The sequence below is a fragment of the Anser cygnoides genome, chromosome 2 (assembly GCF_040182565.1).
Source record: "Anser cygnoides isolate HZ-2024a breed goose chromosome 2, Taihu_goose_T2T_genome, whole genome shotgun sequence".
Classification (NCBI taxonomy): Eukaryota; Metazoa; Chordata; class Aves; order Anseriformes; family Anatidae; genus Anser; species Anser cygnoides.
This window is the reverse complement of record NC_089874.1, coordinates 146,953,394-146,979,722: the sequence shown is the minus strand read 5'-3', so window position 1 is coordinate 146,979,722 and position 26,329 is coordinate 146,953,394. Positions and strand designations below refer to the sequence as shown.

Below are 26,329 nucleotides of genomic sequence, written 5' to 3'. Positions count from 1 at the left end.
TCAAGAATAAATCATTGTTAAATATATTGCTTTTAACTTTTGTATAAGTTCTTAATTCTCTATAACAGCAGGTACTGATATAAGGTAGGTACTCATATAAGGGGGTGAAAGTCTTCAGTCCATTTTTTACTTCTTTACCTTCTGTAACTATTTTGAGAACTACACTGTACAATGATTTACAAATCAGATTTGTAAACATGTAACTAATGCTAAAGTAAGCTTTAACACCAAATTAGAAAGAAAGAAAAAAAAAGCAATAATTTTGTTGGAAACTAGCAGTTTCTGAAACACTTGTATGTATACGTGAAACTAAAGAGCGCCTATCAACTAAATATGTAAAACCATTATTCATAGGTAGAACACATAATTCATAACAAAAAGGACAGTGATTCACTTCTTAATGCTCATTCTTCAGACTTCAAAGCTAGCTGATTCCACCTTAAAAAGCAGAGAGCCAATGTTAACAAAGTTATTAGGAACTGATATAATGCCATATGGTGAAAAAACAAACAGATGGTATAGATATTATAGTTTGTCAAATATAAAGTTCTTTAGTGTGTCATTAATTGCTGATTTAAGTACCCTTGTTTTGCTGTAATTTTGTTCGTTTTATTAACAACAGGTTTTAATTAGATTCTTAGATATACTAAAGTATATACTTTTTTTTTCTAGACTAATAATTGTGTTAAGTTCCATGCACAAAGCATACAGTAAACATTTTGAAGGATTTTTTACTTAAATAGAATTAATATTAAGTAGTAACATGAAGAAAGTACCTGCAAAACTATGTGTGCTTGTTGAACTTGCACGTCTGTGCACAAACTGTTTGGGCAAACTAATCAATCGTGCATAAATGTTATGTTATGCACGAAATTAATATTGTCTTGAGAACTGATGCAGCTTTGCAGATAATGAGGGCACAGGTGGTATTAAAACTTTATCTGTTATTCTTTAAAATGTCTCTTAAAGTGCTACTCTTTATAATGTTTTGTTTCCTATTTGAACAGTACAGCTAGCGCTTGTTTTCATTCGCTTATATGAATGTCACTGTGTGCACACCAAAAAACCACAGTAATGATACATTTTTCAAAAATGGCACATGAATATCAATTATTCAGTATATTAATATACTGCTATAAACAGGAAGTTTCCAGTTCTATGAGATGCATTTGATTTGACAGCATAAATCCTCATAATTTGTTCTCACAGGGCATATGAGTGACAGAGTGTAACTGCCTGCCAAAAATGAAAGATTAACTCTCTTTAGGAGTTATCATTTAATACCAGCTGGAACTGGCACAGTATCATGTTAATGAAAGTGAAAGCTGGAATGATTCTGCAGTATTTCTGCAGAAGAAATACAACAAGACTTTGAGAAGGAAAACAGATGCATCTCTTCTGAAATATAATTAAATATGCTTATTATCAACATCTTTTAGACCTTAAGACTAGTTTTCAGGACAATGCTACTCTTGAGTTCTAGCTGATTTCTGAACATTTTGATTTCTCCAAGTGACTATGAGAAACCTGTAAGATTATAGTATGTATATATATATACACACACATACACTATATATAATGACTAGATATATACTATATATCCTGACTAGATTTAATTACAGATGGATTACTTTGTGGTAATGTGACAATGATTCTTTTGCTTTCACCTTTTATTTTAATATATTTCATCATTTTCCTTTGCTATCACCTTAGCAAAGTAGTAGTCACTAGGGTGGATGGACCTGGTTATGAAATATGGCAAAAAATCAAAATATTTGCCCCACTGTGATTTACAGACAAAACAATTGGAAAAGAAGTTAGAATTCAGAGCTGAAAGGAAAGTATGGCTTTGTGCTATAAGCAAGCAGATAAATTAATATAAGCAGCATCTGAAAAGTAACTGGTCACTTTCTGCATTTAGTGAAATATTAAAGGGCTTTCATCCTCTCAGACACTTGTTTCTTAGCTGGAATTTTTGAAGATCATACAAACCTGAAGTTCTGCTGGGGTGTTTTTAATTTGTCGCAAAATAATTCACCTTGTGCTCCAAATCATCAACCCACCAAGATGTCAACTAATAACTAATGAATTCTTTTTCTTGTATTAATTGCCTTTATAGTTTATCTACATTTCTTAAAATGGAATATCACATATTGGATGAGAATAAGGAAGCAGCCACAGAAGCAAAAGACAGAATAACATGTGATGAAAGGCCTTTCTTATTCTACCTATTCAGGTCACTTCTACCACATATAGAATTCATTTTTCCAAATAGGTTATCATCTCACTTCAGAATTTTATCCTCTTGTACCATACTTTTACAAAAAGACAAACTGTAATATATACTTCTTTGACGATGTTTTTGATCCAGTATTTTTCCTAAAAATGCCAGTCTAGGATAACTTACAGTTTTATACTGTTAATGTATGTGAAGTGTTATTTGCTTAACTGATGAAGAAAACATGATTTTTCACTTAAATTAGGAAACAATTCTAGTAGAACTACAATTTTCTCTTGCATACTGTACTTCATATGATAGGTACTTAATTTCTCTAGGGTGCAGGAATGCTTTAAACATACAGTCTCCAATAAAATAATAATAATATATATATACCTTTTTATTTCTATTAAATGTATTTCTGTAAAATATAAGACTGTAAGATCATGTCTCATAAGGAGAGACACAAAATCACCTTGTCCTAGCCAAGACCAGTTGCATTCTATATCCTACCACCTCCAAAATAATTATAATAATGATAATATAAATAAATATAATATAAATGATATAATATAATGATAATATAAATAAATAAAAAAAAGAAAACCTCTCAGACAGTATTTTGTGTACAGACTCATAAACCTTTTTATACTCCATGAGATTAAACAGAAATTGTGATGGGATTTCTGGGAAAAAAAAAAAAAATTATGGACTGTTGTACTGAAGTATTCTCAAATTGTAAAATGGGAGAGAGCAACAAGAACACCTAAAGACGTTTTCATACAGATCATTGCTGGTAGACATGTCACTGCATTTTTACGCTAGAATGTCCCAGCCTTTTCAATGAGTTTTTCACTATGACAGAAATTTGTTTTCCTATGATTTTTGCCAGGTATTCCTCAATCATTTTTAGCTCGTGATTCCTAACAATGATTAGGAAATGTGATATATCAGTATTGTGCAGAAAATATATATATATATATATTTTAAACCTCAGGAATGAAAACATTTATTTTTTTCTACTTTATGGTTTGCTGTCACTAATACCTTCAACAAATAAAATAATTCATAGAATCACAGAATCATAGAATCATTAAGGTTGGAAAAGACCTTCAAGATCATCTGGTCCAACCATGCCCCCCACCACCAATATCACCCACTAAACCATGCCCCTAGGCACGACATCCAACCTTTCCTTAAACACCCCCAGGGACAGTGACTCCATCACCTCCCTGGGAATTCTAGTGAGGGAAAATATTATACATATGCATATACATATGCATATACATATACATATACATATACAAATAAATTTCGTAGCATAGTGATGTCAAATGGCAATAGAAAAAAAAAAAGTACCCTTCCATCCTTCCTGAGAACGATAAAAAATGTTCAAAAGATGACATGAGAATCTTTGAACAAGTATTTACTTCACACAGAATTACAGCTGAAGTGTGTTATTCGAAAGAAGAAAATTTCTGCAGTTGTTAGTTATTTCCTGTCCCAATAAATACTTAATATATATAGTTGTTATAACTTGACTGCTTACATTGATTTATCTGTAACTTCCTTCATGAGAGAAAGTTTAAACACTTCAGGATTGACACCCTACTTATTTATGCCATGGGATTCAGTATTCCCCTGCAGGGTAATACTTTGGAGCTAATTTGCAGCTAAGAGGATTACAAAGCCAACTTGCTTAAGCAGAGACAATTATCTACTTTATGAAACTATTTGCTAGTTGATAAATCTCTTCCTCTCATTTATGTTTCAGGAAATGAAACAGATAGATCTATTCACAGTTGGTCGATTAGCCTTTTTATTTTCATGCCTGCCGCTCCTGTTTTCTGCTTGCTTGTTTCTCAGTCTCTGTGAAGCATTTATGAATGCTGCCTTTCATAAGCCTGCTGGCAAGTCAGCAACAAGTTCTGCAACAAGTACAGTATTTTAAGAAAGCTCATCTAATCTGTAGAATGAAAAAGTGTTTTTGAAATAATTCTTTGTATTGGAGAAAACTAAAGGATTATTTATCATTCCATTTATCATTCACATTGTGATCACCCAATTAATAAAAAGGCTACAAAATAATTTGGATTAATAGTAGAACAAGAAACAAACAGTATTATGTATTTCAGTTGGGCTCTGGAAATTTTAGAACACTTTTTTTCTTCATATACCATGTTGGTCATTTCATTTCACTGACTAAAGGCATTTTTGTAACAAAAAAAGAATTTGTGAACTCATTAGGTAGTATCTTTTATTTGATAGACAAAAGCATGTTGTAAACCTCACTTTGATTAATATGGATATACGATCAGAATGTATGTCACAAATATTATGCCTTGCCTTAAAAATACACTAGTAAGGGCAGCAGTGACAGTGGCATCAGTAGTTGCCAGGTAATTAGATGAGTAAGGGCTTGTGAGGTCACAGGGAGTGTCTGAGGGGGTTTCTGGGCCCCAACGCCCTCAGGCCATGTGTACCCTGTGAGCTGTGTGTGGGGAAGCAACAGCTGGCAGGTGAGTAGTCAGCCGGCAGGTGACCAGTCAGGCAAGAGGGCTGGGTGAGAGCTGGGCAATGCTGGCTGAGTGTGGACAGTTCAGACCACGTGAAGCCTCATAAAACCCACTCCTAGGGAGCACCAGCAACCAGGGCTACGAACACAGGTTGCTGCCTGCTCTGCTCACCTTCTCTGCTCTCTAGAAAGTTTGGGCTACAGCCCTGGCAGCATCCTCTACATGGAGCAATGTATTAAACACTGTTGTCAGGCACGTGGCAGCTAGTAGGTGCAGACATGGCGACCACCTGGCAGAATGCCCTGCACTCTGCTTCTCTTCCTGCAGCATCTGTGGTGAAGGACACCGAGGAGTGGAAGCTCCAGTAGAGCCGTAAGAAGAGCGCCCATTTGCTCACTCAGGTTCCACTACAGAATAGGTATAAGACTCTGGGTGTGGTAGACAAGGAATGAAAGGGTAGAAAAGATGATGCCAGGCTTGGAGCCAGGTATCGATCTTCTGACTCTTCCTGTTTCTCCTCTCATCATTCCCTGCAGCTGAATGGAAAAAGGATACCACTACTTGTTTTCGTGATCATTTAACCTGTTGTCCCAACATGCTGAAGTCTCTCTTGATTGCCCTTGGACTTCACCTCTGCCTACTTGAAAAATTACTAATGGGTAATAATCACAAGGGAAATAAGCTTTTTCTTCACGTCTCTAACACAGATCCCAGGGAGGCAGCAGACTTCCCCATGAAGTGGGCCTTCTGTTCCCTTCAGAAAGAAGTCTCCTATGACAACTACCCATATTTTTTATTTTTTTCTTGGTGGCATCTGTTTTGATGCAGGCCGTGGGCTGACTTGACCTTGGTGACACCTCTAAGCCAGATGAACTGTATTCCTTAATTTTGTTTGGTTCCACTTGCAGAGCTTCATACCTATTGCTCATGGACACCTGGAAAAGTCAGGTAGTCACTGAGGAGATGCTTCTGCTGTACCGGGAAGCAGGAGCACCATTGCTTCCTATCCATCAGGTCACTGAGTGCAGCCAGGTGGAGAGAGGACAGGGAATCCTCCACACTGTGTGTCCTTTCTGCCTGTTGGGCTTACCTCAGGGAAGGTAGGGAGCAATTCCAGTAGTCTGTCTCCATCTCCAATTCGCTGATAATCCCCAGCCTACTCACCTCCTCCCGGAGTTGTGTCACTGAGCAGAGGAGTGCCACCCCCTAGGCACACTTCCCGCAGGTGTGCTCACTATTGTCAACCTGTGCTGGCGTAAGAGTAGGGCACACTGTATAGTCTGGCACTTGGGTAGCAGCACGTTCCCCCTGGAGCTCTGTCTCAGAAGTTGCAGTGGGTGCTGAGCTCAGAAAGACTAGCCTTCTGCTGGGTGGATACCATTGCTCCCTGGTTGAGCTGGCCAAGCTTCAGCGCCCTCCCTTGATGAACTGCTGGTGCCGTGCCGATGGGATCACCATGCTCCTAGTGCTCATGTTCCCTGGGGGGCTGCCTTGGTATGTGTGTGGGGTGCAGCCACTCTCGGCTCTGCCCGAGCCTCTCCGGCTACTCTCACAAGAGCTGCTGGCTCCTGGCAGCTCCCTCCAGCTTCCTCTATGCAAGAACCCCCCCTGCATGCCACGATCCTCCACTCTGCTGCAGAACCCATCTGCCCTGGAGCTGATCACCTCAGTGATGAGGTGGTTAATGAAGAACAGGTACTTGCAACACTGACCGATGAACTGGCTCAATGGTGGAGCTCAATGGGTTGCAGTGAATGGGACTACGTCTGGCTGTTGGACAGTCACTAGCAGTGATCCCAAAGGCTCAGTTCTGGGGCTAGTTCTGTTCAATATTTTAACCAATGATCTGGATGCAGGAGTGGAATGCAACCTCAGAAAGCTAAACTGGGAGGTGCTATAGGCACCCTGGAGGGATGAGAGGCCTTGCAGAGGGATCTAGATATACTGAAGCACTGAAAAACCAGTGTCATGAAATTCATCAAAGGTAAGTGCTAGGTGCTACACCTGTGATGGAGTAATGCCAGACACAAGTACAGACAGAGAGCTACTGAGCAGCTCAGAAGAAAGGGATCTGGGTGTGCTGATTGACAGCAGGCTCAACAGGAGTCAGCAGCGTGCCCTGTCAGCCAAGAGGACAAACTGAATTGTAGAGTGCATTTAATGGAATAGCCAGCCAGCTAGAGATGATTCTCTGGCAGTATTTAGCATTGGTGTGGCCTCACCATGAATACTGTGTGCAGTTCTGGGCTCCACAATATAAAAAGGATGTTAAGATACTTGAACACATCCAGAGGAGGGCAACAAAGCTGGTAAAAGGGCTGGAAGGTATCTCCTCAGAGTAAAGACTGAGGTCATTTATTTTGTCTAGTTTGGAGAAATGGAAGCTAAGTGGTAGCCTTATTGTTCTCTACAGCCTCCTGAGGAGGGTAAATGGAGAGGGAGGTGCTGATCTCTTCTCCCTGGTAACCACTGATAGTATGCACGGGAATGGCACAAAGCTTTGCCAGGGGAGAATCAGACTAGATATTAGGAAAATTTTTGTTACAGTGAGAATGATCAAACACTGGAACAAGCTTCCTAGAGAGGTGGTTGATGCCCCACACCTGTCAGTGTTCAAGAGGCATTTGGACAATGCCCTCCAACTGAACTATTCTAATTTCTCATTATAATTTCTAAAGCACTTTCACTTAAATTTAGTACATTTTTGAAAAAATCCACCTTTGCCTCAGTTCTGCCTGAAATGCAGTAATGTAGCTGGACCTCTTAAATGTGGTGCTGAGTAAGAATGTATGTGTATAAATGTACACACACACCCATATATGCAGATATGCATCATAGATAAGTAGGTATGGAAGTTGTCTTAACAGGTAACAGGTCAGCATCTATTTTCATATGACAACTATATGTATTCACAGAAGATATTTGTCTAATATTCTTTATTTCCAGGAGAAGTGTTTTTAGATCCTACTTATGCACTCCAGTCTTTCATTAGCCTTTCAAGTAGATTTATTACTAATTCAAATGTGAACCCTTGTGCTGTACTTAACTTTTTTTCAATAGGCTTTTCTCCATAGAGAGCAGGTTAATTAATTCTTCTTTTCCATGGCTTATTGTATACTTCAAGAATACCTTCTCACCTTTAAACTTACCAACAGCAGTTCAGTCAGTCCTTTCTTGTGGGTTATGTTTATAGACTTCTAACCTTTTTCATCATTTTCCCAACTGGTCCATGTCTTCCTTAAAATACAGTTTCTAAGAATTGACTTTATTTTAGAATGGGCTTTCCCAGCACTCAGTTGACAGGAGGAATTTTTCAGATTTTCACACATTTCTCTAACTATCACTCTGGGTATATCATCCACTTTCACTTGTCTTTTCATAACAGGAGGATATTTTTGCTCGGGTTACATTTCCATGTCACCGTAACCTCTAAAGTGTTGCTTTCTAATGACTTGTTACTTATACTGTATGTATCAACTGACTATACCTGCTTTTGTCTTTTATCCTATACTTGTCTCTACTGAATTGTACCGTACTTCAAAGTCATTTTTTCAGTTTCTCATTTTCAATTCCAATTGTGTTCATTAATACATTCACAGTCTCTCTCAGCTCTATGTTAAATGGAGATTTAATAAGTATACTGTATTCTGCTGTCCAAGGAGTTAGTGACAATACTTAATGAAACCTGACCTAGGCAAACCTCTGTAAACCCCCTCTCAGTTATTCTTTCCTTTTGACAGTAAAAATCAGATAAGTCTAGGTTGGAAAGGACCTCTGGAGATCATCTGATCTCCTATTCTAAGCAGGGAGTTAGATTAGATAAACCATGGTTGTCTCAAAACAAATCTAAACTAGATACAGTGAGGGAGATTCTACCACTTCGATCAGTAACCTGTTCCTGTGTTCTTAAGGGAACTTCCCCTAATGAAACTTGTGCTTGCTACCTTTTATTCTGTTTCCATGCGTCATCGTTTCCATAACTGTGTTTAGGTACCAGAGGACTGTGATTAGATTCTGCCTTGAGTATTCTATCTCTAGGTTGAACAAACCCAGTTCATTTAATCATTCTTCACCTGTGAAGCTCTCCAGTGCTTAATCTTGGTGTGTTTTCACTGGACCCTTTCCAATTTCTCAATCTCTTTTAACCATAAGTGGACAGTATTGTAGATGTAGCCTAACAAGTACCAATGAGTGCTATACACTCCTGTAATTGTTTTTTCCTCTCACACCTTTTTATATTCCCTCCCATTATAATTCCAAAAAAAATCTCATCTAATTGTTTTATCCATGTGATGTTTAATTGAAAATAAATAAAAATTCGAGGCACTTGAAGGACACCTCTTTCTGCAGCCTTCTCCAACAGAAATTTCTTCAAAAATGAACTGTGTAAACATAGATGTTTTGTATGCCTCTCTCTTTTTTTTTTTTTTGTTTTGTTTTTTTGTTTTTTTTTGTCTTCTTCACAAGTAAAACATTTTCATCTTTTAGGCACTTTTTCTTTTTTCTCTTTTCTTTATGTCTTCTACTTGCACATTAAAATCATAGGTATAGATCACATTAACAAAGAGTCCTGCATTCTCTTTCAGCAACAAAACCAAAAACAATCAAATAAACTGTACTGCAGTACAGATAAATTTTATTTTTCTTAGACAAGGAATGAAGGATAAAGTGTGTTCTTAAATCTTCACTGATAAAAGGTACTTCCTGATTATCTATGATTTTGAATTTGATAAATGAAACTGCAGTGCATATTATGTGGGAAAATTTATTAATTCAGAACTAACATAACTGAAATACCATCAGCAAGCTAAACATGCTACTGTTTATATTGGCAGTGAAATTAAACTCTTCAAGCATGCTTTCATTTAAAATTGACTCACCAAAAATCACTATCTTCAAGAGCTTAAATATGGATGCGATTGTTGCCCTTGAATATTCCTGCTGTTATGCACTACAGATTTCTGAAGTTAAGGAAATCAACACCATACTGCTAAAGAATTTCAAATAAAAGCTTACATTCAAGCATCTTAAATATCATGCAGTGTCTTAAGTAATGGAGTACAATATGTAAAAATGTTTCCATTCTTAATTGGAGTTCTAAGTAGTTGTGAATAGATATAATAGCTACTTTCAGTGAAACTTCAGGAAGACTGCTCAAAATCTTCATATTTTGAATTTACTTTAAAGCAAAGTAACCAAAGACTCATTACTGTTAGTTTCTGGTTTGTATGCTGTGAGTAACTAGCTTAGACAAGAGCCGAGAAAACTATCTTGCCGAGGCAATCGGCTCCAGGGCAGACATGTTCTGCAGCGGAGCAGGGGATCGGGACATGCAGGGCTTTTTTTCCCACATCGAGGCCACTCGAGGGAGCCGCCAGGACCCGGCAGCCCCCGTGAGGGAGGCTGACGAGGCGTAGGCGGAGCCAGCAGCGCCCCCTCCCCGGCCGTTCAAAAGCAGCCCCTAGGGAGCGCGAGCGACCGGGAGCTCAGCGACCAGGGCAGGCAAACAGGGCGTGGCGCGTCAGAAGGGTGGGGAGCGTCAGTTCGCGCAGGCAGGGCGAGCAGAACGTCGTCCCCCCCCCCCCCCCCCCCCCCCTACAAACAACTCCTCTAACGCCTGTTGACCCCTAGCTGGGCTGCAATGGTCTACACCAGGCAGAGCGCTCTCTCTAGAAAGTCTGTAACCACCCAGACTGACCGCCTGCTCAACAATGCAGCAGTTCAGGTCTCTGGGTGCAGGGACTGTCTGAGCCTGTTGCTGCCATCTGAGGGAGGCAGAGGCACCAAGTGTGTGAGGTGCGAGCAGGTGGATGACCTGGTCTGCCTGGTGTCAGAACTCAGGGAGGAGGTGGAGAGGTTGAGGGCTATCAGGGAGTGTGAGCGGGAGATAGACTGGTGGAGTGACTCCCTGCAGGGCCTGAAGGAGAAGTACTGGGGTGAGACACCCCAAATGGGGGTGGACCCCCTGCCCTGTCAGGCAGAGGGAGGGGACCTAGGCATTAAGGAGGAATGGAGACAGGACCCTGCTCGACCTCGCAGACAACGCCCCCCCCTACCGGCCCCACCTTCCCAGGTGCACATACACAACAGGTTTGAGGCTCTAGAGCTTGAGAGACCGGTGGGTGAAGATGAGGCAGAAAGTCTACCCAGGAGGATACCTAGGGCAAGGAGGTCGACTCCATGCCTCAAGAATGCCTCCACCAAGAAAGATAGATGGGTAATTGTTGTAGGTGGCTCCCTTCTCAGGGGGACAGAGGGCCCTATTTGTCAGCCTGACCCTACCCGTAGGGAAGTCTGCTGCCTCCCTGGGGCCAGGGTCAGGCATGTTGCCAGAAAGCTTCCCAACCTGGTTCGCCCCTCTGACTACTATCCTCTTTTGATAGTCCAGGCTAGCAGTGATGATATTGAAGAGAGAAGCCTGAAGGCTATCAAACGGGACTTTAGGGGACTGGGACGGTTAGTGGGTGGAGCGGGAATACAGGTGGTGTTTTCGTCTATCCCTACAGTGGCAGGGAGGGGTACGGAGAGGACATGGAAAGCCCACCTGATTAACACATGGCTCAGAGGCTGGTGCCAACACAGAAATTTTGGGTTTTTTGACCATGGGGCGCTTTACTCGGCACCCGGCCTGGTGACCGCAGACGGGTCCCTATCTCTAAGGGGAAAACGGATCCTAGCCCAGGAGCTGGCAGGGCTCATTGAGAGGGCTTTAAACTAGAAAAGAAGGGGGATGGGGCTGAAATAAGGCTTGTTGGAACTGTGCCAGGGGGAACAATGGCAAGGCCGGGGGAGAAGGAAATGGCCCAGCTGAAGTGCATCTACACTAATGCACACAGCATGGGTAACAAACAAGAGGAACTGGAAGCCATCGTGCAGCAGGCAGGCTATGACTGGGTTGCCATCACGGAAACGTGGTGGGACCGCTCTCATGACTGGAGTGCTGCAATGTCTGGCTATAGGCTCTTCAGAAGGGACAGGCAGCACAGAAGGGGAGGTGGTGTGGCTCTCTATATTAGAGAGTGTTTTGATGTTGAGGAACTTGAGGCTGGGACTGATAAGGTTGAGTCTCTATGGGTTAGGATCAGAGGGAAGGCCAACAAGGCAAGCATCCTGGTGGGGGTCTGTTATAGACCACCGAACCAGGATGAGGAGACGGATGAGGAGTTTTACAGGCAGCTGGCAGAAGCCACAAAATCGTCAGCGCTTGTTCTCGTGGGGGACTTCAACTTCCCAGACATATCCTGGAAGCACAACACAGCCCAGAGAAAGCAGTCCAGGAGGTTTCTGGAGAGCGTGGAAGATAGCTTCCTGATGCAGCTGGTTAGAGAGCCTACCAGGGGAGGTGCCCCACTAGACCTTCTGTTCACAAACAGTGACGGACTGGTGGGAGATGTGGTGGTCGAGAGCTGTCTTGAGCAGAGTGACCACGAAATGGTTCAGTTCTCTATTCTTGGCGAAGTCAGGAAGGGGACCAGTAAAACCGCTGTCTTGGACTTCCGGAGGGCTGACTTTGAGCTGTTCAGGACACTGGTTGGCAGAATTCCTTGGGAGGTGGTTCTGAAGGACAGAGGAGTCCAGGAAGGCTGGGCACTCTTCAAGAAGGAAATCTTAATGGCTCAGGAGCGGTCTGTCCCCACATGCCCAAAGACGAACCGGCGCGGAACTAGACCAGCCTGGCTGAACAGAGAGCTGTGGTTCGAGCTTAGGAGAAAAAAGAGGGTTTATAATCTTTGGAGAAGAGGGCGGGCCACTCAGGAGGACTATAAGGATGTTGCGAGGCTTTGCAGGGACAAAATTAGAAAGGCCAAAGCTCATCTGGAGCTCAATCTGGCTACTGCCTCTAAAGATAACAAAACATGTTTTTACAAATACATCAGCACAAAAAGGAGGACTAAGGAGAATCTCCATCTTTTACTGGATGCGGGGGGAAACTTAGTTACAAAAGATGAGGAAAAAGCTGAGGTGCTTAATGCCTTTCTGGCCTCAGTCTTTAGCGGCAAAACCAGTTGTTCTCTGGATACCTAGTACCCTGAGCTGGTGGAAGGGGATGGGGAGCAGGATGTGGCCCTCACTATCCACGAGGAAATGGTTGGCGACCTGCTACAGCACTTGGATGTACGCAAGTCGATGGGGCCAGATGGGATCCACTCGAGGGTACTGACAGAACTGGTGGAGGAGCTGGCCAAGCCGCTTTCCATCATTTATCGTCAGTCCTGGCTATCAGGGGAGGTCCCAGATGACTGGCAGCTAGCAAATGTAACGCCCATCTACAAGAAGGGTCGGAGGGTAGACCCGGGGAACTATAGGCCTGTTAGTTTGACCTCAGTGTCAGGGAAGCTCATGGAGCAGATTATCTTGAATGTCATCACGCAGCACTTGCAGGGCAACCAGGCAATCAGGCCCAGTCAGCATGGGTTTATGAAAGGTAGGTCCTGCTTGACGAACCTGATCTCCTTCTATGACAAAGTGACACTCTTAGTGGATGAGGGAAAGGCTGTGGATGTGGTCTACCTTGACTTCAGTAAGGCTTTTGACACCGTTTCCCACAACATTCTCCTCAAGAAACTGGCTGCTCATGGCTTGGACTGACGTACGCTTCGTTGAGTTAAAAACTGGCTGGATGGCTGGGCCCAAAGAGTTGTGGTGAATGCAGTCAAATCCAGTTGGAGGCCGGTCACTAGTGGAGTCCCCCAGGGCTCAGTACTGGGGCCAGTCCTCTTCAATATCTTTATCGATGATCTGGATGAGGGGATCGAGTGCACCCTCAGTAAGTTTGCAGACGACACCAAGTTAGGTGCGTGTGTCAATCTGCTCGAGGGTAGGAAGGCTCTGCAGGAGGATCTGGATAGGCTGGACCGATGGGCTGAGGCCAACTGTATGAAGTTCAACAAGGCCAAGTGCCGGATCCTGCACCTGGGGTGCAACAACCCCAAGCAGCGCTACAGGCTGGGAGATGAGTGGTTGGAAAGCTGCCTGGCAGAGAAGGACCAGGGAATACTGGTTGATAGTCGGCTGAATATGAGCCAGCAGTGTGCTCAGGTGGCCAAGAAGGCCAACAGCATCCTGGCTTGTATAGGAAGCAGCGTAGCCAGCAGGTCTAGGGAAATGATTGTCCCCCTGTACTCGGCTCTGGTGAGGCCGCACCTCGAGTACTGTGTTCAGTTTTGGGCCCCTCGCTACAAGAAGGACATCAAGGTGCTCGAGAGAGTCCAGAGAAGGGCGATGAGGCTGGTGAGGGGTCTGGAGAACAAGTCTTCCGAGGAGCGGCTGAGGGAGCTGGGATTGTTCAGCCTGGAGAAGAGGAGGCTCAGGGGAGACCTCATCTCTCTCTATAGGTACCTTAAAGGAGGCTGTAGAGAGGTGGGGGTTGGTCTATTTTCCCACGTGCCTGGTGACAGGACGAGGGGGAATGGGCTCAAGTTGTGCCAGGGGAGGTTTAGGTTGGATATTAGGAGGAACTTCTTTACTGAAAGGGTTGTTAGGCATTCGAATGGGCTGCCCAGAGAAGTGGTTGAGTCACCATCCCTGGTGGTCTTTAAGAGATGTTTCGATGTTGAGCTTAGTGATATGGTTTAGTGGAGGACTTGTTAGTGTTAGATCATAGGTTGGACTGGGTGATCCTGGAGGTCTCTTCCAACCTAGACAATTCCGTCATTCTGTGATTCTATCTGAAACAAATCTGTCTGCTGCTTCCTAAATATTGACAGAAATGACATACCTCATTATGTTAGACAAACATAGATTTAAGTAATAGCTCAGAGAGGTGAAACATATACAGGATGTCCTAAATTAAAAGATTAAAACATTCTCATGTTGTATCATCAGTTAAAGAATGTATTTTAAATGAGAATGTATAAAATACAATTTGAAAGATTTTGTTATACATCTGTAAAGATATAGGCATAAAAGTAAAAGCCCACGAGTCAGTGAGAATATATCTTCTGTACAAATACGCTTGTAAAACTTTTTAAAAAATATGTCCAATTAAGTTTAATGGCTTCTGCAGCCAGACGGGAACACATATTTTGCTAAACAATATAGATAGTGCTTACTGTCTAGATGCCTGATTTATATCTTCAACTTACCTTTGCATAGCTTGGCAATAAGAAAAATGAGAATTGAGTTAAAAATCTTTGCAAATGCCTATAAATCTCAAGAGTGTCATGTAAGAACTAGTTATTAACACAGAGCTAGTTTAATTTTTAAATTAATTACTTAAGTCGTACATATTTTTTAATTTAGATAGAGGGTGTTAATGCTTTGTAGGAGTCAAGCATGGCTATCAAATCGATTTTCTTTAGTCCTCTGAAGAAATAAGAAAGTGTTATCATCGCTATTTAAGGTATAGACAACAATGGCAGAGAGAGATTAAATGGAGATACAGGAAATTTGTTCTAAAATTAGAAAGCATGCCTGGTTCCGAGGGGGACATGACCGTTTCAAACAGATTTGTCTTTCCAAGTGTATACATATGGCAACACATGCAAGCAATGTAGAGTTTGTAACTGAAATTAATTTTTTAGGACAAAGATTATAATTGGATGGCCACAGAAAATAACTGAATTCAGAAATACAGAATTTGGAGACTGGATGTCCCATAAGGGGAAATTAATATATTCCACTCTTCCGGGAGACTCGATTCATGAGACACTGTCATTATAAAATCCAGTACAAAAATGAAAATGAATATTTAAATTTTTGCATGGTGTCAGTATTTATTTTTCCCCATCTCATCATTGATTCTTTGTTGTTGAGCTCCAAAATATTTTAACAAGCTATTTCAGAAAGTGCATCCCATTATATTCTGCGCCTGAGTATGGCAATGTTATATCTGCGTAAGTGGAGAGAAGAATGCTTTCTCCTTGAAGGAAAGCTAAAATAGTTATAATTAAAGACTTAAAGTAATCTGGGCAAAATAGAAGTGATATATTGTAGGAAATAATCTGGCTTTGGATAAGGGTTAGGATATATGCTTGATATCCAATTTATAATTTCTTTATATCTTTAGACATCATTTAAATAGAGACATAGAGATGTTTTAAACAGAGATCCTGCTGTTGGCACTCCCAAACAGAGACAAAAGATGGGTGACCTAATAATTAAAGCAAAAGCCTTGAATGAGGAATTCTGAGCTTGTAATTGAATTATTGTGTAACTTAGGCCATCGTCAGATGTCTTGAAGTACACCTGTCATGGTGTTTTCTACTGTCTGCTGCTGAGCTTGCAGAGGTTTTCTTTGAAGAATAAGCAAGGATTAAGGATTTCAACCAAAATTTAGACCATCTGAAAACAGTCCATAATTTTTAAGTAGGGATATTCTTTCTGCAAAAGTTATGAGCCTTTTCACCTCACGCAGGTATTGTGAAACTGAAATAATTAGTGTTTATAAATGATTTTTAAATCTTTAACTAGAAGTCTTACTGGATGTGAATAACATGTTTTACTCAAATGTAGTACAGTTCTGTGATTTCACCAGAAATTAGTGATATATAAAATGTGCATTAACTGTCACTCTTCATATACGCAACATAATATACTCTTGATTGCTCTGACAGGCCTGTAAATATATTAAAATCTTGTTTTCTGACTGTCATGTAACTTTTTAGGCCTAATGAGGTATGTTAAGATTTATCTGCATGTACAGTCTCCTATGTGAAGATTCAGAACATTCTTGTCATTATTATTTTAGTCCTACTTGTTAATAGTTATTTTCAGAACATCATCTGAAGATACATTATCTAAAAGCTTACAGAAAATTGCAGGATTAGAATTATTTTTTTTTCCATTCTTTGTAGATAGGATTAAAAAACAGCAAACAGTATCAGCTTCTGTATTATTACATTAAAAATATAAATATTTTAATCTGGGGGGATAGATGTAACAAACTATTCTGTGTATAGAATCCCAGAATCATAGAGTATCACGAGTTGGAAGGGACCCACAAGGGTCATCAAGTGCAACTCCTGGCTCTGCATGGGACCACCCAGAAATCAGACCACACGTCTGAGAGTGTTGTCTAAATGCTTCTTAACTCTTACAGGCTCGGTGCTGTGACCACTTCCATGGGGAGCCTGTTCCAGTGCCTGACCACCCACTCAACCTTTTTCCTTACATCCAGCCTGACCCTCCCCTGTCCCAGCTTCATGCCATTTCCTCAGGTCCTGTCACTGTTCACCAGAGAGGAAAGATCAGCATTTGCCTCTCTGCTCCCCTCATGAGGAAGCTGTAGGTGACCATGAGGCCTCCCCTCAGTCTTCTCTTTTGTAGGCTGAACAAACCAAGTGACCTCAGCCACTGCTGGTATGTTGTCCTCCACCATCTTTGTTCCTGTCCTTTGGACACTTTCCAGTAGTTTATGTCCTTACATTTTGGTGACTGAAACTGCACACAGTTTTTGAGGTGAGGCCATACCAGCACAGAGTGGGACAACCCTCAACCAGCTTGCACTGCTGTGCTTGAGGCACTCCAGGGTAAGGTTGACCGTTTTGGCTGCAAAGACCCACTGTTGACTCATATTCAGCTTGCTGTCAACATGGCAAATATCACATAATCTCAAGTCCAAAAGAAGCGAGCACCTGTGATTACCACATTAAATTCTATTCTAATAATAGGTGCCAAACACCTCAATAGATTTTCTTGCGCAGCTCCTGGGATGCATGCACCGCACTGTAGAGACCACTGGTTTAGTTCACCTTTTGAAAATTTTAGCAATACGTCTACTGTGTCTACATCTGAAAGTGCATGTTCTACACTCCTAGAAAGTGTCCTTCACCATAAATGATGCTATTCTGAGCCAGGTCATCAGTGTTATTTAGCTTCATATTCTTATATACCTGGCTAAAGTGGCAAAGCCGGGAAGAAAAAAAAAAAAGAAAAACACAGATAGGCTTTGTTTATTATCCTTAGTCAGATCATTAAAAGAAATCCTTTCCTTCTTTAATTACCACATTGAAAGATGTTCTGGGTAGGCCGTGACAAATAGGTGACTTGCTCAAAACCGATGTGGTTATAGCAGCAAGCAGATTTTCTCAGGACTCCTGGAGCACTGACAGCCTTCTCTACTGCACCCAGCCCCACCTGAGGCTTCCCCTTGCCCTGCCCAGGACCCCATTTCAGCCCCTGGAGCTGCTCCATTTTTTTGGCTACTTAGCCAGTTACATGCATGAAAATATATATATATATATATATATATAGGTATTGTATATGTATATACCCACACATGCATACATAAATATGATATATATATGAAAAGGTTGTTAATGAAAGGCTTTTTTTTTTTTTTTTCTCTCCAAAGGAAGTTGATGGGAATTTTAGCCATGCTTTCAATTATACTGAGTTTTCACCTTGTCATTGTAAACTAGTATTCTCACAGTTCTGTTCTGTGTCAGATTTCCTCATATACTTTATTTCTTTTATGCATTCTTTTCCCTTGTATACTGTACAAGCTAGATCAGCAACAAACAAACAAACAAGAACATTTATTTTAAATGCAACAATGAAAGGTCCTCTCATTCTGGAAAATTTCACTGAAGGGTTTTTTTTGTTTGTTTGTTTCAATAGTAGGATTTGTTTACTGTTCCATACACTCTTAAAATACTACTTAGATTTATTTTTTTAAATTCTATACTAGATTTTTATTAATCTGAAATGTGTTGTTGGTATACAGCATGAGATATAACAATGACAAATTTACTGTCTGAATAATTAAATTCACACAGTATCCAGAAATAATTTTAGAATAGCAATGGCTGTCAGATGTAAACAGAACTTTAAAAAGTCAACTAAATAGTGATAATAATAATAAATCTTGGTTTCTGTTTTTCAAATTAGAATGCATAAGACAAAACTATTGAAATACCTCCTTTTACTGTTTTGAAGTCAGGTATAGCCAAAACGTACTTATTACTTTGCAAACAGTGAGGTTCTGTTTTTCACAACCTAGTTAAGTATACAAAAGCTGAAATTTTATTTTAGAAAAGAAAAAAGCAACACTATTATTTGCTATTTTCACATATGTACTATTAATCAAGAATAGGGAGACTTTTATGGAAGCTTCCAAAGACCAAATTGTCTAAAGGTTGGTGACTAGTGATTTATTTATTTTTTTTAAGTTAGAATGACCTTTATTATTTTTTTTTCATTCCTTGAATCTTAAAAAATGGACAAAGTTTGGTCTAGCTACTAGCTGGAAAGACCTTAGTGTATTATGTGGTATGCTAAAATGTCTAAAATGTTTGTTCTTTTCTGCATTTAATATATAAATTCATTCTCTACATCTATACATACATATATACACACGTTTATATTCTTTATAAGAACTGTGATGGAAATATCTGTAAGTTCATTATTTTATCTTTTTTCTAGTTGGTTAACTGCTTTTCACTTTTTCCCATTTAGGCTCTTCTCAGTGACAGGCCTTGCTAATAGCTCTTTGAAAAACCAAATAAAGTCTGTCTATCTGGTTAACGTTATCTTGTAATTTGGCAAATTTTCCATGGAAGTCTGATAAGCTGAAATTTCCTCCTTTGCACATTGTTCTGAGCTTTTTATTGCACTCAGGCAAATCATCAGTTACGTTTTTTAATAGACTTCATATCTTTAATCAGTTTTCCTGTACTGAAGGTGTCCCTTGTTTTTTTTTTGCTCTCAGGATAATGTATTGCTGCTTATATGTTTTACTGGTGATGTTAGATTTTTTAAACGGAAGTTTCTACATGACTTGTACAACAAATATAATCTCTGATTATTTAACTGTTTTACTAGGTTCAGTAAAAACTCCAAAAAAGGAGATTTATTTTCTTTAATATTAATTTATCCATGTTGATTTTTAAATCGTTGTTCATTGTTTTCTCTAAATTTTGTTTCCCTTTAGAGTTTATACATACATGCATATACTTCCATATGTATAATTATCATTCATGATTTCTCAGTGTGGTCTTAAATTAACTATGTAGCTTTCACATCTCTGGCAGTTAGAAGGCACATATATGCATTGTTAGAGTGAGTTTCAATCTTTTAAAACAACTTTGAAAACAGATAAGGAAATCGATAAGTAAACACCTCAGGAAGTTAGACATTTAGGAAATCTCTTAAGTGACACCAATGAAATTTGTCACAATGAAATTTGTCATTTGAAATTTAAAAAATGATACTTCCTTTTAAACTGATATATCGGATTTTTATCTCCTATGGATATATATATAACTCCATTAACTACAGTGGTTATCTATTTATTTAAAATAAATTGAAAATAGATAAGCATTAATTTTCATCTTTTCAAAATATATAGGTCAGAGAAAAAAATCTTATTCCACCAGAAATATTTTTCCTTCATACCTTTGAACATATTAATTTTCTGATGCTCACAAGCTGTGACAACAGGCTGGATATCCTACAAATTTTTGTGCAAGTTTCATAACTACGTCTTTGTACGTATCATATTTGATTAGCTAAATGAATTGCCATGCTGACCATGTTGTTTTCTTACTCCATAATAATCTCAAATACAAAATTCATGTGCTTATCTGTGCATATGAGTAAAACTCATAATAACTTCTGAAGAGCAGACTAGTATTTTGAAATGGCAAAAGCTGTCACATATTTCTGTCTCCCACCAAGAACTGCTTCCATGCTTAGAAGACAATGAGGTCTTACGAGTCTTCTTTTATTTGTAACATGTAAAATGAATTAATGATCTTTTTGTGTGTGTTTACAGTACGTCTGCAATCAGATGTGGTACTGTAAGAAAATGGCAGTTTCCACAAATATATAGTGACTTAGAAGTGTAAAAGCCTTATTAATTCTAAATGGCAGATCATACATATCAGTGTGTAATAATTTGCGTGTAGATGAGTGCAGTAAAAATCCCTTTTTTATGAAAAATATAAAGGTCAAATTTGATCAGTCTCATATTTGTATTTTACTGAGCTACTACTGCTGTCACTGAGTCAGTGAAGTAACTGCTTATGTTATGTTTAAAGGCAGTGAGTTCAATATACATCTGTGACCATAAGCTGTTAGTATAAATTTAAAAATGTTTTTAAAGATGTTAGACATCCATGTCTCTATGCTTATGTATTTCCAAATTCTGTATTAGATCTTGATCTGGATAGGCTGGAGTGATGGGCTGAGGTCAACTGTATGAAGTTCAACAAGGCCAAGTGCTGGGTCCTGCACCTGGGGTGCAACAACCCCAAGCAGAGCTACAGGCTGGGAGATGAGTGGTTGGAAAGCTGCCTGGCAGAGAAGGACCTGGGAGTATTGGTTGATAGTCGGCTGAATATGAGCCAGCAGTGTGCCCAGGTGGCCAAGAAGGCCAACAGCATCCTGGCTTGTATAAGAAGCAGTGTGGCCAGCAGGTCTAGGGAAGTGATTGTGCCCCTGTACTCGGCTCTGGTGAGGCCGCACCTTGAGTACTGTGTTCAGTTTTGGGCCCCTTGCTACAGGAAGGACATGGACGTGCTCGAGCGAGTCCAGAGAAGGGCGATGAGGCTGGTGAGGGGTCTGGAGAACAAGTCTTACGAGGAGCGGCTGAGGGAGCTGGGATTGTTCAGCCTGGAGAAGAGGAGGCTCAGGGGCGACCTTATCGCTCTCTACAGTTACCTTAAAGGAGGCTGTAAAGAGGTGGGGGTTGGTCTGTTCTCCCACGTGCCTGGTGACAGGACGAGGGGGAATGGGCGAAAGTTGCGACAGGGGAGTTTTAGGTTGGATGTTAGGAAGTACTTCTTTACCGAAAGGGTTATTAAGCATTGGAACAGGCTGCCCAGGGAGGTGGTGGAGTCACCATCCCTGGAGGTCTTTAAAAGACGTTTAGATGTAGAGCTTAGCGATATGGTTTAGTGGAGTACTTAGTGTTAGGTCGGAAGTTGGACTCGATGATCTTGAGGTCTCTTCCAACCTAGAAATCTGTGATACTGTGATATTCAGAAGCACAGTCAGAACTAATCTTCAAATGCATGTATTATCTCTATAGGAATGGTAATCTAATTCATGCCATTAAATCTCTTCCAAAAAATAAAGAGATTTCTAGCTGGTTAATAGTGAACCAAAGCCAGTACAGAAACCTCAGAAGACACAGGTGCAAACTAGGAAGGAACTAATCAGTTTCTCAGTAGTGATAGTGATTCATTTCTTGATATTCACACTAGTAATATTTCAATTACTGGAAAATGCAACAGCTCAGATTTTGACTAGTGTTTTGAGGCTAGCTTGTACTGTGATCTTAACTTGAAGTAGTAAATAATGAATTTTGACAGACTTTTAAAATTCTTCAAAAATAAATATCAAATATGTCTATATTAAGGAATCTTCTTATGTCAAAAGAACCTACTCATGATGAATCTGAATGCCTGTGAAACTTCCGTTCTGCATTGTATTTTGGAAACAGGTACCCAATCACCCATACAAGTGACTAGCCTATATTAAGATTGTAAAGTAGGGTTCTCAAAACTCTAAAATGTGACAGATTCAACAAAATCAGGAAAAGGTGTTGTGTTGTTAACTTACCGCTATACATTTTTTAATATGTAATATAACACTCTCAACATATGCAAAAATCTTATAGGATGTTCAAAAAGCTGAAAGTCTTTCTTTTTGAATAAGCCTTTTTGCAGCTGCTCGTCTGAAATGTAATACCAGACAGCTATATTGCTATCAAAGTTGTAGTTCTTACCAGTGTTTACATAAAACAACAACACCACTACAATCTACAGTTCTTATCATTATTTCTATTCAAATTTGTATTTCCTAATTTTAAAAATTTGTTTACATTCTAAATGAATGCAGAATCTTTTGGTTGTCATGTATTGCTAACTTGTTCTAAGATTTATTAGGACAGAAGAATAGCACTTAGGTTGTTCCCTCATTTTCTCTCTCAAAAAAATCATGTTCATAATATCTGTTATACAGATAATCAGTTTTCTTGCACAACAGATATTGTCCTTTGTCCCATCTTTTAACTGTCATCCATTTCATTTGAAAAAAAGGCAAGTCAAATTGGGATAACCTAAATTCCTCGGTGCCTAATTCCATACAGTCCCTAATGGACAACTATTTGCATGAGATGAAAAAATAACTGTTATAGAACTTGTTACCATTTTAAATAAAGAAGAAGTAACATCTGACATATTTTACTTCAAGTATCCCAACAATATATTGTTTCTAACAGAGGGGGTTGCTAGAGAACGTGGTGTAAAAATTCATCAAAATTAGTCGTTTCCTCTGTTAAGTGCTGACAAATTCCAGAAAAGTGGGTAAGTAACACAATAATTCTTAAGGTGGATGTATGTGATTTTTTTCTTTTTCTACATATTGTTTGTTTTTTAACTTCAGCATTTCAACTTGAAAATAAATTGTGACACTTTCTTCTGGAAGAAAATAAAAACAACATAATTTTGTTGGAAATTATTGATGCACTCACTGAAAAAGAAAGTAACTAATTTGTCATTAGCAATCTTTTCTCACAAATATAAAAATATCATTTCTATGCTCTTCATGCTTTCATGTCTATATTCTATTTAGACATGTCTGCAGAATTAGAAGTAATTAAGCTCTTAGTACATTTATTTCTTTGCATTTTACAAAACAATTCAGCAGTCTTCAGGAAATCAGTTTCTTACTGTTATTATAGTTTGTTTTCCTTTTAATTAACTTTTTTTTTTTCCATGTTTCTAAAACCTTGTGATTTCAGAAAAACTTCATGTTTATGAAGTTTTATGAAAGTCCCTGCTTATTAAACTTTATGGAGGAAATGTGTATGTATGCTTTACATAATTCAGCTGCCAAACTGCATATAATGTATAATCTTCTTTTAAAAGAGTAACAATATATTTCTCAGGTCATGTTTGCTTCCATTTATCAGCCCTATATTCTCATTTTTGGCATGGGTAAATAACATGAGAGCATTTGGAAATTGTTAATCTGTTTTGCATGTTTACCAGTTGAAAATATAGAGAGCTGAATTAAAGTTGACTCAAACTATTCATCTGACATATTATTTGGTTAGCAGATGGTTAGTAGAATTGTCTATTTCAAGAATAGTTACTTTTGCAACTTTCAGCTTCTCTGTAAGCTTTGCTCATGTTAAATGGACTTACTCATGTGAAGAACTGCATAAATCTTCTCAGTCAGTACTTCCAAAATTCAGTGAGAACAGTTTATTTTTTCATCTACTTTGCTTAAGCCTTGCAGTGCTGCGAGAACCGTCACAGAACCATAATGGCAGTTCACAGATAGGCGACTTATCTTGTGAGCAACTGCGAGAATTCAGAAGGGTGGTCTGGGAATGTTTTGAAACAAAGACATGGGAAGTCTTTAAAATTTTCAAAAAATAAATCAGAGAATTTATGTAGACCAAGTGGACTACAATAGTCCAGGAGTGGTTTTCAAATGATCACTGAAAGCTAAACAAAAAATCATCTTAGTTTTGCAAGTGTACTTACACTACATTTCCATTACATTCATTACATACATTACATTACATTCCACATACATCTACACATACATCTACATACATTACATTCCACTACATTACAGAGAAGGGTGCTCTGCAGCCCTTCAAAGGCTGCAGTGGTTGATAATGAATCTCATGTGATCAGAGGCAGGTAACTTGGGATGCCTGTTGAAATAAAGACAACCAGTAAAAGGATAAAAGAAGCAATGATGATATTGAACAAGAAAATGCAGTGTTGACATGCAGAGAGGCAGACAAATTACTGGGAAAATAAATCATTTATTTATTTGCTTATTTATTTTTTAATTTGCAAACTATGTGTTATAGACTAGAAAATAAAACATAAGCATATTATAATATGATATAACTGTAATAGAGCAGAACATTGGTTTCAGTGCAGTTATACTGATACTTGTCAAAAAACACAGATGTGATTTGTTCATCAGTTGCCTGAAAAATGCAATGAAATCAATCAAATAATCATGTAGACATTAAAACCTTAAAGGGATTATTTATTTATATATCTGTTGTGTTACAGACTATAGTATTGATGATGATCTTGAAGGTCTTTTCTAACATACATAATTTGATGATTCTCTGAGGGATAAAGGTGGTGCAAATTGTGTGGAAGTAGTGAAGAAACAATGTGCTTGTCACATTTGATTGTCTTTTCTAGTAACCTTAATTTATTTTCTTCCTCTCTGAAGTATTTAAAATTGCGTAGTATATGAAGAAAAAATGTCACAGTAATCAATCACCAGCATTGTTTTCCTGAGAATTTAGGAAGTTTTTAATGTTCTAGGTGTTGGTTGTGAATTTGTATGGTGAAAAAAAAATGGTGCATAAACAATTCACACTGGAGATTCCACATAATTGTTCTATGAATGACCTCTTTTAACGGGGTCATATTTACCAGGTGATTTTCATATAGCTGCAGAAGTTACCAAGTTATCACCAGAAGTGTAATAACTGTATACCAGCAGAAATGCAGTGAAGGCTAGAACCAGAAATGAGCCAAAATGCTTAAGGAGGTTTTTTTTTTTTTTTTTTTTTTTTTTTTTTTTTAAGGAGTGGTTAACTGTGTGCTTCCATTTTGAATTACATTATTTCTGGTGACTAATGGGGAAAAAGGATAAACTAGTCTGCATCCAGGAAAAAACAACTGTGCATTCAGCAAAGATCGAAGTATTAAGGAGCCGACAATAAAGGCCTTTCATTGGCTTCAGCAGGCTGAAGTTAGTGCCTAAAAAGTGTTATTCTCCAGCAGAAATGTCCCTGTTTCTGTCCTTCGGGGTATTTGTGATGTTAGATGAAACCTAAAGTAAATAATTATATCAGGTGGGTTGTGGGTTTCTTGTTTTGTTTTGTTTTTATGGTATACTAATGTAAACAACCATACTGACTTTAATTTGTAACTAAATGTTATTTACAATACTTAAAAACAGATAGCACTATTTTGTATAAGACTTTTACACGTTTCCTTTAAAGTTTCTAGGAAAAATGTTGACAGTCATACACAAATAAACAAACAAAAATATACAATGATAAGAGAGTGAGCTTTGTGTTCTACTTCATAAATTCTTGTCTTTCAAGAAGGTAATAGCATAAACTTACTAAATTCTTCTTAACCATTCAAATTAAAGTGTTCTTTTAAAATAAATAGAGCAATTTCTCTTAGTACAGCTTCTCTTTTCACTCCAAGTATGTTAGTTTTTTGAAAGAAAAGCTTGGACACGAGAAAGTATATTTTATTTTGTTAGAATAACTAGACATGAGTCATTCCATTGTCTCGTATTAGGTAGTTCTATTTTTGCTCAGTGGTATTTTAATCCTTTATATCTCAATTAACTTAAATTAGAGCTTGTTTTATGATACTGCTACATGCATTTCATATTTGAATTAAAAGGTGAACTTTCTTTTTGCAGTTAAGACTTGTGGATCCAATCTTCAGGGTCCTGGCGGCACTTTCACATCACCCAATTTTCCATTCCAGTATGACAGCAATGCTCAGTGTGTGTGGGTCATCACAGCTATCAATACTAATAAGGTAAGTTTAACATTCTGGCTTTGCTTTAAAAATAAATGCCACAAAAGCATAAGTAGGCCATGACATTTGTTACTAATATGATTTGTTTCTACAGTTCA

The 26,329-nt window shown here is 38.9% G+C and overlaps 1 protein-coding gene across 4 annotated transcripts in view; it reads left to right on the top strand.

Annotated features, from left to right (window-relative positions):
- CSMD3 (CUB and Sushi multiple domains 3) overlaps nucleotides 1-26,329 on the top strand; it is a 712,079-nt gene that overhangs the window by 292,418 nt on the left and 393,332 nt on the right. For all 4 annotated transcript variants that reach the window (XM_066990669.1, XM_066990670.1, XM_066990673.1 and 1 more), the window contains one exon: nucleotides 26,110-26,231. In XM_066990669.1, the coding sequence (XP_066846770.1) occupies nucleotides 26,110-26,231 (122 nt within the window). The remainder of the gene's footprint in view (nucleotides 1-26,109; nucleotides 26,232-26,329) is intronic.